Source organism: Thamnophis elegans, chromosome 12 (assembly GCF_009769535.1).
Source record: "Thamnophis elegans isolate rThaEle1 chromosome 12, rThaEle1.pri, whole genome shotgun sequence".
In the NCBI taxonomy this organism is placed as follows: Eukaryota; Metazoa; Chordata; class Lepidosauria; order Squamata; family Colubridae; genus Thamnophis; species Thamnophis elegans.
Window position 1 is genome coordinate 3,720,509 of NC_045552.1, and position 14,226 is coordinate 3,734,734.

Here is a 14,226-nt window from a genome sequence, read left to right on the forward strand (position 1 = left end):
CCTTCTCTCCTTCCTTCCCTCCTTCCTTCTCTCCTTCTCTCCTTCCTTCACTTTGTTTGTTTAGCGACTGTTCAAAGTTACAACGGCCGTGAAGGAAAGCCACCGTTTTTCACACGATCTTTTTCATAGCATCCCGGCGATCTGGGGGGGTTGAAATTCAGACGCTTGGCCACTGGCATGTACTTATGACGGTTGCAGTCACGGGATCCCCCTTTGTAACCTCCTGATCAGCAAAATCAATGGGGAAGCCCGGTTCACTTAACAGCTGTATTACTCACTTAACGACGGCGGCGATTCACTTAGTAGCTGGGGCAAGAAAGGCCGGCGTGTACACGTGGAAGGTATTGAGTTATGCCGGCCACATGACCACGGAGACGTCTTCGGACAGCGCAGACTCTTCGGCTTTGAAACGGAGGTGAGCACCGCCCCCTAGAGTCAGGAACGACTAGCACATAATGTGCGAGGGGAACCTTTACTTTTACCTTATGTAGCCACGTTCTAGTATTTTTCTACTTGCATTTTTTACGTGCTTTCCATCTGCTAGGTTGGCAGAAGCTGGGACAAGTAACGGGAGCTCGCTCTGTTATGCGGTGCTGGGGATTCGAACCGTCGAACTGCCGACCTTTCTTTTTTTGAAAACGTTTTATTGTTTTGATTAAACAAAAACACACAAAAAAAGAATCATCTTTCGTTACATCTTGTAGAAAGGCTGTCGATCGGTTACAGATACATTTCGTGCGTTTCTTCCACAATCCTTACGTATACTTCATTCAAACTGAATTGTACATTTTAAATCAAAAAAAGAAAAAATTATGTATTTTACTATCCCTGTACCACAATTCTCATTTGGTTGCAGTTATTTAAACGTGTTTTTATCTAAAATCATTTGTATTTAAAGACACAGCCACCTACTGGCATTCATTCGCAGTTTCAATAAACCTCCAACAACATTACACCTTTTATAACATATTCTGAAACGAAATCAGTTAATAAGATATCTAAGCATTCTCTCCCCCTTTCCCCCCCCCAACTCACAAATTAAAGCTTATGTCCAATTTGCTTTTACTGGTACAACACACATGTATATATCATTAAACATTATCCATTAACATTTCCTTGTTATTATTGTAGTTAACTAAAAATTATTTACTATTTATATCACCTCTCCTCTCATCAGGCCCAAAAGAGATTATACCTTTATAGCAAGCTGCTAAACAAGAAGTTATTAATAAAATTTATAGGTCTTTTCCCTAAGTCCCAAATTACAATTTATATCCAAGTTATTTTTACTAATCAAGTTTGTCATTTCATTATGGAAGCTGCAATTTCTTATATCCGAAATGCTGACCTTTCTGATCGACAAGCTCAGCATCTTAGCCGCTGAGCCACCGGATCCCTACATGCGTACATACAGATAAAGAAACAATTGTCTAAAATGGCACAACAGAAAGACGAAGGAATGTGCAAGGAGCCCTCGACATACGACCAGAATCGAGCCCAACATTCCCGTCGCTAAACGAGTCTTAAGCTATGTTAGTAATTGGTCTTAGATCTCCAACCAATTGTCCTACAGAATCTTCAAACTTCTTGACTTCACCCTTCATTTTTACGGAAGAGTGGTACTAGTGGTGTAATAGGAAGTCTACATCTGCCCAACTTGGAGTAGCCAGGTGTCCACCCATCTGGTTTACGGCAGGGGTCGGCAAACTTAAACACTCAAAGAGCCATTTGGACCCGTTTCCCACAGAAAAGAAAACACCGGGAGCCACAAAGGCCCTAACCGGAAGCCCCCTGTTCAATTCTGGAGCTGAGCGGAAGTTCAGTTCCTCCACCATAGAGTCTCCTCCTAGCGCGGCGTCCTTTTTCCTATACCTGTCATAACCGAAAGCCCTATCAATTGTGGAGACAACTGGAAAACCCTCCCCTTGCCATAGAGTCCTCTCCTGGCGCACTCTGCTTCTCTCCCCCCCCGGGAAGATCCTCTCAAAATTGTGAGGTGACGGAGCCGCAGCAGAGGGAGGAAAGAGCCACATGCGGCTCCAGAGCCGCAGTTTGCTGCCCGTTGGTTTAGGGATGCCCCAAAAGAAACGTAGCGAAGTTACCTCTCTATTTGGGGGAGATTAAATCAAAGGAACTCATGGCTTGTACCCCAAGAATGCTGAACACCCCACAACTCCCTTGTGCCATCAAAGCCTTCTAAGGAATTAAACCGTAATTGCTCCAGAGGTAGATGAAGAAAGTGGAGGAAACGTCTAGAAGCTATTAGGGAATGAGTCCTGCGGATGCTTTAATTTTTCGAACGCTATTAAGTACAATTACGGTGTGTTTCTAATCTCTAGCCTTTCTGCTTCTTTATTTTTTATTTTTTTTTCAAACCACAGGCGGGCTGGGTTCTTGGAAAACCACCGCCGTTTCCTGTGCTGCGTTTGGGTGGCGCGCGTGCAACTTCACGGAGGAAGGCAGAAAAATGAGTCAGTCCCTGGGTCCAAGTTGCACGAAGGTCTTCGAATGATCAGAAAGATCATACGTGACTTTAAAACATGCTTTGACCAAACCGCCTAATATCCTGGCTCTGTTTGCAGAAATTTGGTGACCGGAGGATGCAAGAAGGAGGCAAAATTGGTTTGCTGATTATTTTGTACAATTACAAAATGGGGCGTGAAGGATCAGCAGTGCTTGGACAGGGAGACCTCAATATTGTGGCCTGCCAGTGGCCAGCAGAGCTGGCAGCAGATTCAGACAGTGAGGAGGTTGGGGAGGAACCTGGGCCAGTCCTGGAGTCTGGGGAAGGCTGGGATGAGGGCTCTGTGTCGGAGGCAGAGAGGGGGCCAAGGCCGTCTGCCAGTTATCAGCTGCCTTCAGAGTCAGACATCAGTGAGGCAGAAGAACAGCTGGAGCCTGTTCCCAGTATGCGCGTGGGCAGAGCTGCCAGAAGAAAAGAACAGCTCAGAAATCAGGGTCGACTTGGGAGGAAAGCCACAGGTGGAAGCTGAATGGCCCCTCCCATAGGACATAAAAGAGGAGCGAAAGGGGAGTGGAGTTTGCAGGAAACAATTCATTTGTTCATTCATTCATTCATTCATTCATTCATTCATTCATTTCAGGAGTGCGAAGATCTGTCCATGAATCTCTTAGGTGTTCCGGAAGAGCATTCCAAACATAATGAATTATAGAAATTGCTGTGAGAAAACCTTGGTTGTCTGATTTCTCCTGATTCTTAGTTTTGCATTTACGATATACTATTTAGATTTAAAGCCAGAAATATTCTTATTAGGTATTTGGCCAGGAAAAAATATAATAAAGGGAATATATATATTTAATACTGCATGTTCTGACAGCAGCGAGATTTGCATTTGCACAACATTGGAAAAATGAGGGAAATCCTTGAGACGAAAATTTATTTTAAAAAAATATTAGATTTTCCAGAAATGGATAGGTTAACATTAAAAGTAAAGGATAAAGAAGACATCGATTTTTTTTAAAAAAAATTGGGATTTGTTTCATCAATGGTTAGAAAATAAAAGTAGAGATTAGAAGTAGGAAGAATACTATTATATACAAGGAAATAATATTATTATCGCTATTATTAAATACCTACATGTTGTGGCTCAGCAGGAGCCGTTGGAGCTGCAAACAGACTCCGACAGCGAGGGGCCTTATGAGTCGGCTCTGGAAGAGGTGGAGGACCCTGGACAGGGTTCCGACTCCGAGCAGGGCGCAGAGAGGCTGGTTGGCCACCAGGAGGCGCCTGAGGCATGGAGTAGTGGTGAAAGCCGAAGGGAGTGTGCTCCTGACGTCAGGCCTTGGAGCAGTGACGAGGAGACAAGGGAGGTGGTCCTGGATGCCCGGCAATGCCGGGCAGATCAACATAGATAACAGCTACGCAGATACAAAAGATAATTGGACCCAGGTGGTTGTAATTAGACTCCCCTCAAGATAGTATTTAAGGAGAGACTTGGTCAGGAGTCTGGTTGCAGGATTCAACTTAATTCTCAACGCTGGAGAAGCTGTTATCTGTATCTGTCGAAGTCTGAGTTGCTGCCAAGGTTCTTATCTGTTCGTTGTGTTTGGGCTTTCAGACACCAAGATGTATGTTTCCTGCTAATAAAGAGTTGTGGCATTCCAGTTAAGCTTGTCTCGGCATTCGTTACTGGATGGAGGAGGGGGTCAGAACACCTACATATGTTAAAGAAAAATGTATAAATAAAAATGCTTTAAAAAAAATTCTTCTTAAGAAAAATAAGGGGATTGGTCCTGGGTGCTGGAATTTGCGAACTATTTTTCTTTCCAAAGTGGGCTTTGCGTACGTACAAAATATTGGAAAAGCGAAAGGAAGGATGAGAAGCAAAGGTTAGGAACTCCATACGATCATTAACTGTGTTGGCTGTGGAGGATGAGTTCTGTAGTCCCAACACATATAGAAGAGAATGGAGTGAAGATGTTGTTTCAGTATTAAACTCCTGGGTTTTAAGCCCGCTGCACCTAATTGTTCCTTAGTAGCAATTACTTAAAAGAAAAAAACAAAGTGTAAATCAGCTATAAAATTTTAAGTATGCATAGTCATCTCCTTTGGCTCCGTCTTAACGAAGATGAAATAATTAAGGCCATTAAGTTGACAACAATGCCCAATTAGCATAACTTCATCCTTTCTAAATCAGATAGGTGCTAAAATCAAGCCAACAAACCAGACACGCCCGTTTGATCCTTCTTGGCGATCCTTTACGATGTCACACAAACGAAATGCCAGATTTTGCTGGGCTGACCAGCTGTGGTGGCGTTTAAATAGCTTAAGCTTGACTCTACATCCCAGTTGCTGTGATCAGAATAACAAGAGTTGGAAGGGACCTTGGAGGTCTTCTAGTCCAACCCCCTGCCTAGGCAGGAAACCTTATACCGTTCCAGACAAATGGCTATCCAACATCTTCTTAAAGACTTCCAGTGTTGGGGCATTCACAACTTCTGGAAGCAACTTCTGTTCCACTGATTCATTGTTCTCACTGTCAGGAAATTTCTCCTCAATTCTAGGTTGCTTCTCTCCTTGATTAATTTCCACCCATTGCTTCTTGTCCTGTCCTCAGGTGCCTTGGAGAATAGCTTGACTCCCTCTTCTTTGTGGCAACCCCTGAGATATTGGAAGGCTGTTATCATGTCTCCCCTGGTCCTTCTTCTCATCAAACTAGAAACATACCCAGTTCCTGCAACCGTTCTTCATATGTTTTGGCCCCCTAATCCTCTTTCTTGCTCTTCTCTGCACTCTTTCCAGAGTCTCCATATCTTTTTTACACCGTGGCAACCAAAACTGGATGCCGTATTCCAAGGGTGGCCTTACCAAGGCCTTATAAAGTGGTATTAATCCTTCACGCGATCTTCACATGATTCTCTCCCTCTGTCCATACATTCATATTGTTATATAGGTAGCCGTTGGCTTACCACCACTTCTTTAGTGATGGTTCGAAGTTACCACGGCAACTGAAAAAGTGAATGATGACTGTTTCCACACTTACACTTCCGGCATCCTCATGGTTGTGTGATCAAAATTTGGGTGATCAAAAAAAATTGAGGAAGAAACATTTCAAGGCAAAACAAAACCCATGCCTTTCGTGAACATATTTGTAACAATTTCATGGACCTCTCCATGCAGTTGGCGTGGAAGAGCTAAGCTATATAGCAGCTGTGATGGTGAACATTTGTTGCCTTGGGTGCGAAAAGTATGTGCGTGCTATCCGGGGGTGGGTTCCTGCCAGTTCTAACCTCTTCTACAGAAGAGGTTCCACAAATCTACAGTGCCGTTTAGAACCGGTTCCAGCTCCCTCCCCCCCCTCCACCCGTCCGCACATCATCAAGATGAAGAGCCAGAGGAGGAATTCTGGGAGTTGAAATCCACAAGTCCTAAAGCCGTCAACTTTGAACACCCCTTGGTTTTTTTTCTAAAGGGTTAGGGGTGCGAGGGTCTTGTAACTTGACAGCTTTAAGACTTGCACACTTCAATGCCAGAGTTCCTGAGCCAACATGACTGGAGGAGGAATTCTGGGAGTTGAAGTCCACAAGTCTTAAAGCTGTCAACTTTGAACACCCCCGGGTTTTTTTTTTCTAAAGGGTTAGGGGTGCAAGGATCTTGTAACTTGACAACTTTAAGACTTGCACGCTTCAAATGCCAGAGTTCCTGAGCCAACATTTTGGTTGCTAAGCAAGAGCGTTGTTAAGTGAGTTTCACATTTTACAAGTTGGCCACGCCCACCCAATCACATGGCTGGCAAGCCACTCCCACTCAGTCACATGACCGGCAAGACACTCCCATCCGGTCACATGGCCGGCAAGCCACTCTCACAAAGCAGGCCACACCTACAGAAGAGGTTCTAAAAAAATTTGAAACCCACCACTGGTGCTATGGTGCCCGCTCGCGTGCCCACCCCATAATTTAATGCCCCCCCCCGCGTGCAGTGCCTCCCCCGCACCTCCGGAGACTAGAAACGGCCCGTTTTCCGACTTCCCGTGGGCCTGGTAGGTAGGTCCGTTTTTCCCTCTCCCCAGGCTCCAGCACACCAACTGGAAGTTCGGGAACGGGCTTCCGGGATGAACGTTGGGCCGTTTTTCTACCTCCGGAAGCCTCCAGAGCAATGTTTCTCAACCTTGGCAACTTGAAGATGTCCGGACTTCAACTCCCAGAATTCCCCAGCAAATGCTGGCTGGGGAATTCTGGGAGTTGAAGTCCGGACATCTTCAAGTTGCCAAGGTTGAGAAACACTGCTCCAGAGGGTGAAAAATGGCCAAAAATCAAGGCTGAAAATCAGCTGGCCAGCGTGCTCATGTGCGCTGGAGCTGACCGGGCAATGCCTCACGTGCCCTCAGAAATGGCTCCGCGTGCCATCTGTGGCCTGGGTGCCATAGTAGGATCTGGTTGAGAACAGAATAAAAGAAAATCTGATTTATTTATTTCAGGAAGCAGGCTGTCACAGCCCAAATCCACCTCCTTTCCCTGTTATTAATGGACTAACCAGCCTAAAGAGCTGGGCCCTTGCTATTCATCTCTTTCGGGAAGACGTTATTATATATACAGCGTGAGTCAATCACGAAAGCCTCAGCAGTTCTCTCCCCAATGAACTTCTATGAGTCAATAAATATAAATCAAGTGGATGAATAAAGCTGGGGAAAAGGCCTTCGGGTAATTAAGCGATGGCAAAGAGGAGGAAAAAAATCCAGATTAAAATCTCCCTTCAGTTGAGGTGACTTAATAAGCGTGCATATGCCATTTTCTTGGGTGGGTCATAATTTCCTTCTGGTGTTTTGCTACAGGAAGGCAAAACTCACAAGAGGAAGAGCTATTTGACGGGGGGGGGGGGATCTAGAGGTCTTGCCATGAGCAGAATTATTATACAAAAGGAATGTTTTTTGGGGGGTGGGGGGCAGGAGAGGGTTGCCCAAAGTAGTCAGGCAGAAGCTGAAGAACCATTCATTGTGGGGTGGTATTGATAACTAGATAAATATCCGTAGACGTATCATAGAATGCTAGGGCTGGAAGGGACCTTGGAGGTCTTCTAGTGGCTAGCTAGAATCTACTGCCCAAGCAGGAGTCCTTATACTATCCTAGATATCAGTCCGTCCATCCATCCATCCATCCATCCATCCATCCATCCATCCATCCATCCATAGCAATCGCAATCGCAATCGCAATAGCAGTCAGACTTATATACCGCTTCATAGGGCTTTCAGCCCTCTCTAAGCGGTTTACAGAGTCAGCATATTGCCCCCCACAGTCTGGGTCCTCATTTTACCCACCTCGGAAGGATGGAAGGCTGAGTCAACCCTGAGCCAGTGAGATTTGAACAGCCGAACTGCAGAACTGCAGTCAGCTGAAGTAGCTTGCAGTGCTGCATTTAACCACTGCGCCACCTCGGCTCCATCCACCCACTCAACTTCCATCCATCCACCCACCCACCCACCCACCCATCATCTATCCATCCTCCCAACTTTGGTTGTATGGAGTGTCTTTGAACGTTCCTTCAAGATGCGTCTGGAATCTAATTTCTCTTGGAGATGGATCATTGGTCAAGAGGAGGGCCAGATTTAGATGAAAAGAGGCTATTCCACTTATGAGGCCCTTTCACCTCCCATTTTTAAGTTTGTAAATTACACGAGAGACAATAAAATACATCATTACTGTGATATATATCAATATATATCAATATATATAGCTGGCCTCCCGACGGAGGGCGGCTCTGCTCTGCGGCAAAGGCAGCGAGGCCAGCCGCCTCCCCTGCTGCACTCAGCTGCCCAGCTCAGCCCCCTCGCCCTCACCTGCCTGGCCGCTGGTGGGCTCCGCATCGATGGGGCAGCTACTGGGAGCGGCCGCGCCTCTCGCCCGACCGCCGGTGCCGGGAACGTGGGCGGGCTCCCCAACTGCCGCGGCGCTGGAACGATCTTAACCAATACATTTTTATGTTTGTTTATTAGTCATACGCGTAGAATTTCTCCTTATTTCCGGTTCAGTGTTTTAGTGTTCACTGTTTTTAGAATAGTGTGATTTTAATTTTGCTAACAATTTGAATGTAGGCCCCTCTTGATCTTGAGGCCCTAGGCTGAAGCCTAGTTAGCCTATAGGAAAATCCGGCCCTGGGTATAAGAACAAAAAGTGTTAAGCGGTAGAAAGTAGAAAGGCAAATCAGGTGGAAGTCAAGGTGAGTCTAATGGAGATGGAAAGCAAAGGAAAAACAGGTAATCAAGTGGAGGACTCAACTGAGGTCAGGATGATAACCTTCCAACACCAAGGGTGTGTGGTGTGTGTGTGTGTGTTTCCTTTATCATGGACTTGCTGAGACCCTGGAAATCAAAAAGGGAAAGTTTTAGCATTCTAAAGTGGCCTTGAAGTCTCATTTTCAGACAAAGCCTCCTATGAGTGAGACTTGGCTGATGTTGACTTAAATGGACATATCCATTAAGTGCAGAGGTGGGTCAACACTGCCCTCTTGTGGGTAGCTTTGACATTGCTAGCCTAGCCTAGTAGTCTTCCATCTAATTCAGTGGTAGTCAACCTGGTCCCTACCGCCCACTAGTGGGCGTTCCAGCTTTCATGGTGGGCGGTTAGGGGTTTGCTGTTAACTCTGCTTTATAAATTTTATAAAGTAAAGTTATTTCCCTACTTTATAAATCACCATTACTGTGGAACCATTACTTGAGAGACCGCCTGCTGCCAAATACCTCCAATAGACCAATCAGATCCCACAGATTAGGCCTCCTCCAAATTCCATCCGCCGGCCAATGCCAGCTGGCGACTACCCGGAGGAGGGCCTTCTCTGTGGCTGCTCCGACCCTCTGGAACGAGCTCCCCGTGGAGATTCGAACCCTCACCACCCTCCAGGCCTTCCGCAAAGCCCTTAAAACCTGGCTGTTCCGACAGGCCTGGGGCTAAAGAGTTTTTGCCCCCCTTCTCGAATGGTATGGTTGTTGTGTGTTTTTAAATTTTGTATTGTTATGTCTCGTCTTTTTTATCCCCCTGTTTGTATCTCCTTCCCTGATTGAATTGTGAGCCGCCCTGAGTCCCCTTCGGGGAAAAGGGTGGCATATAAATGTAATAAATCAATCAATTAATCAATCAACCGGTGGGCGGTTAGAAAATTTCACTACTAACAGAGATACAAAAGTGGGCGGTAGGTATAAAAAGGTTGACTACCCCTGATCTAATTTTTAACCCAGTCTGATCCTACTTAGCATTCCAAATTTGGCCAAGTTGAACTTGATACTACTACCTTCCACCCTTCCGGGGTGGGTCAAATGAGGACCCAGATTGTTAGAGGCCATATACTGACTCTGTAAACCAGTGGTGGGTTTCAAAAATTGTTCGAACGTACTCTGTGGGTGTGGCCTCCTTTGTGGGAGTGGCTTGCCGCCCATGTGACCGGATAGGAGTGGCTTGCCACCCATGTGGCCGGATATGAAGATGCCGACGACACTTGTCAGAACCACCTTAAATGACCTCACACACAGCACTGGCATGCATAAGAATAGGATGAAAACTTGTTTTTTAAAAGGCATCTTTGGTTTGCGTTAAAACAACTTCAACACACGCAATGTTGTGATTGCACCACAAACGCAGTAGTCATCCTTACCTTCCACAGAGGCACTGAGTTTTATAAATAGGAGCATGATAGCGTAGAATAATCATATCCAAGGACCAGTGGTGGGTTTCAAAAAATTTTGGAACCTCTTCTGTAGGTGTGGCCTGCTTTCCGGGTCCACTGGTGGAACCTCTTCTAACCGGTTCGGTAGATTTGACGAACCGGTTCTACCGAATAGGTGCGAACCGGTAGGAACCCACCTCTGCTGTAAACCGCTTAGAGGGGGCTGTGAAACCCTGTGAAGTGGTATATAAGTACTAAGTGCCATTGCTAAGGGCGGGCAATGCCATTGAAAGAACTGAAGAATTCAGTTAGACCATTCCTGCAGAATATCTATTCATCTAATAATTGCTTGGAGTTAACACAACGGCATATAATCCATCAATCAGGTCCAATCAGGTCCAATTTCTCCTGGGCTTGAGATGAAAAAAACAATGAGGCATTGACTTTGGATTTTGCCAGTTAGATAATTTTTTTTGCTTACAGAAATAACGTCCACACTAGTGTGTAAAAGTAAGAAGTCGAGGCTGTAATGTTATTATCTTATTTTATTGCACTAAAAAGTTGTAAGTCAATATTTTTCCCCCCACCCACTTTCCCCTTCACTTCTTTCTCTTGCTTTTCCACTCCCCCATTTCCCACTATTTTCATTTTCTTTTGTATTCCATATCTTGAAAAAAAAAATCAATGTATTCAAAATCAATCAATCAATTAAGGCTTCTAGTGGCCACCCATCCTGCATCAACAGGAGGGCGAACCAAAACCTTCAAACAGAGCATGTGAATTCATTCTACCCCACACTTTGCAATAACCCTATAGAAGATGTCCCCAAATTTAAAGAGTGACAGCTACCATGTTTCCCCAAAAATAAGACAGGGTCTTATTTTCTTTTGACCCCTGAAATAAGCACTTAGCCTTATTTTCAGGGAGGTCTTATTATTTTTGAGGTGCAGGAGGCAGCGAGCGTGGTCACCTCAATGTGTTGCAATATTTTCGGGGAGGGCTTATTTTAGCACATGCTCTCAAAAGCCCGATTGGGCTTATTATCTGGGGAGGTCTTATTTTCGGGGAAAGCGGTTACCCCACATCTCCGCAAACATTGCTGTGTTTTACAAGGATTTACAGATTATAGCTCCTTTGATTCACACCCCGCCCCTCCATGAATGAAATCAATAATTATCTCATTGTTCTTAGTCCTGCTCAAATCCCACATTCCCTTCCAAACGAATAATCAACGTGTATCAATGAAGGCAGTTTAGCCTCTTCGGACACACTTTCACGAGTCCAAAGGGATGCTGCATTTACACACTCAGGAAGTGCCACCCATCCTCGTGCAACCAAGTGTACAGTTTAAAAAAATATGAGCCGGGAGGAGACGTACTCTCTTGAAATGGCACCGGTCCCTTTCTCTCCAAAACAGGGAAAGCAGTTTTATTTTGCTCGGTTCGGTTTGGTTTTCAATCTAAAGGCTGGAGCCAGATTATAAAAGGACGTACTGTGATTTCAGTGTCAAACAGGCAGCAAAGATTTCTTTACAGTGGACAAATATTTCAGTCTGTTTCAGTTTTTTTCGGCTGAGCTCTACAAGCGGAGTCCCATCCAACTTCCCTTGAACAGCCGGGTGCAGGAAGCAGTCCGCCCGTCTCTCTCAGGTGTGCGCCGAAGGCACCTCTATCATGATATCCGGTAACAAACTGCAGCTGTTAATGATGTCTATTTGGTCCGCCACGGACCGGAGGTCGTCCAGAACCAGCCGTATGTTGTGCGAAGCGTTGATGATGCCGTTTTGGGAGTTGCTCAGCTGCCCAGTAATGGCTCCAATCTCCTTGATGGCGGTTTGGTAGACCTGGCGGATGGTGTTGTTGATGTCGTAGTACAAGCGGGCGTTACTCTCCACCAGCTTCTGCTGCAAGAGGGAGCTATATCGGCCCCGGTGTTTAATGTGAAGGGCGGGCTTCTCTTCGACCGCCGTGGGAGACTCCGGATCTTCGTCCCTGTAGACGATCAGGGGCGGTAAATCTGGCGTGATCAATTTCGCCTCGGTTTTCGATCCAGGGAAGTCTCCGGCTTCGTCTTCCTCATCTGTTTCGGAGGCTTCCCCAGTGACTCGAACTCCAGAAGGGTTTCCAAAGGCAGCCCGAGAGGAGGCCGAACAAATGATTTCTTCCTCCGAGTCGGTCTCGGAGGCTTCGCCCTGGATGACAGTTTTGTACCTCGGAGAGATCATTTCTGGATCACCTTAAAAAGAGGAGAGGAGGCACACGTGAGAATTGGAGAGGAGGAATCTCTTTCTGTTACGGAGCACGAGCCATAGGTCGAACATACTGGCCGTGGATTAAACTACACAAAAATTATTTGTGGCCGTTTTTCACAGTTGCAACCTTTATAACGTCCCCATGATCCCGTGATCAAAATTCAGATGCTTGGCAACTGGTTCATAATTTATAAGCACTGCTGGGTCCCTGAGTCACGTGGTCCCTGTCAATGGGGAAGTCACTAACTTATCAACTGCAGCGATCCACTTAACAACTGTATTAAGAAAGGTTGTAAAATGGGGCAAAAGCTCCCTTATCCAATGTTCCACTCAGCAGCAGAAAGTTTAGGCTCAATTGTGGTCATATGTTGAGGACCGCCCCTTGACAGTTTTGTTGGGATGTGGCTTAGCGTGATATGACATTACCTGCTTGGATCATGAAATCTGCATACACTCATGCTCAGAGAGCACCAAGGGACCCCACAGTCCTCCTCCCCTTTTCCTCCTCCTCCCCTCAGCAAACCCCACTCCCTAATAGCACTGATGATGTTCCCTACTTGGGTCATGAGACGTCTGCAAGAAAGCAACCAAGCTCAGAGAGCACCAAGGACCCCACAGTCCTCTGCCTCCTCCTCCACCACCACAAACCCCACACCCTTGAAGCACTGATGATATTCCCTAGTTGGGTCACGAGACGTCTACAAGAAAACAACCAAGGACCCCTCATTTCAACCCTGAATCTCAGGGCCTCACTGGATTGTTCATCAGCAAACAGGAGGGGAACCCAGCTCCATAACAGCGGCTGGGAATTCTGGGCTCTGCCGTCCTCTGCAAACCTTGGGGACACCAGCTGCTTGCCCCACTTGCACCTCTGCCCCACCTCTCCATGCCCTCCCCTGCAGGGGGTGGAAAGGGGCAACGCTGTGTGCAAAAAGGAAGCCCACTCCCAAAGCCTGCATGCAAAACAGCCTAAGGGGAAGGTCTCCAAGACTTGTGGACTTCAGCTCCCAGAATTCTCCAGCCAACCCTTTCCAGCTCACAGGGAACTCTGGGAGTTGAAGTCCACAAGTCTTAAAGCGGCCAAGTTTGGGGAACCCCCGGTCTAAGGCCACTTGGTCATTTTTTAAAGAATTGTGGACTTCAACTCCCAGAGTTCCCTGGGAGCTGGAAAGGGTTGGCTGGGGGATTCTGGGAGTTGAAGTCCACAAGTCTTTAAAAACTTGGACCCCCACCTCACCCCCCCCCCACCCCCGGGCTGCAAAGGCCTCCAGCTGCTACTTTCGGCTCTTGCTGCTACTGTTGCCATTTGCCCGCCGAGCAAGCCCAGATCCTCACCTTTCCAATCAGGAAGCAGCCACTTCCTCTTGGAGGGTCACCTGACCGATCACGTGACCTAGCACGGCTCGCTCGCTTGCCCACCACCCGGGATCTCTGCTGCGCATGCGCTTGCAGTGGGACCCGGCTTCGCTCATAGAGAAAGCGGAGGGGATTGAAAGAGGCGCGCATGCGTAGGCGGGGCTAGAACGCACCATCTCATGGGGCGGGGGGGGGAGAGTAACGATGGAGGCTCGGGTCTTGCCAAGAGGCTGGTGGGAGCGGGGGGGGGGGGTCGCCTTTGTTCATCATCCCCTACCCCCTCCCTCTCTGCTCCCGTGGCTGCTAAGTGCGCAGGCGCTCCAGGCTTTGCAATGCAAAACTTCAAATCCAAATATTTTAAAAAAATTTTTTTTTCTTGACATAGCTAAGAGTCTGCTGGGAGGAAGAAGCTGGAAGGGCAGTCCCAGAATTCCCTAGCTAGGGTGTTTTAAGGCGGGTGGACTTCAACTCCCAGAATCCCCTGGTCTGTCTGTTTTAAAACAG

General features: G+C 46.7%; 1 protein-coding gene across 1 annotated transcript; it reads right to left on the reverse strand.

Annotated features, from left to right (window-relative positions):
• Nucleotides 1–11,308: 11,308 nt before the first annotated feature.
• On the reverse strand, nucleotides 11,309–13,781 carry BLOC1S3 (biogenesis of lysosomal organelles complex 1 subunit 3). Its single transcript, XM_032227111.1, has 2 exons — nucleotides 13,702–13,781; nucleotides 11,309–12,350 (listed from the first exon to the last, which is right to left on the reverse strand). The coding sequence occupies exon 2, from the start codon at nucleotides 12,337–12,339 to the stop codon at nucleotides 11,761–11,763; it is 579 nt and encodes a 192-aa protein (XP_032083002.1). The 5' UTR covers nucleotides 12,340–12,350; nucleotides 13,702–13,781; the 3' UTR covers nucleotides 11,309–11,760.
• Between the last annotated feature and the right edge of the window lie 445 nt (nucleotides 13,782–14,226).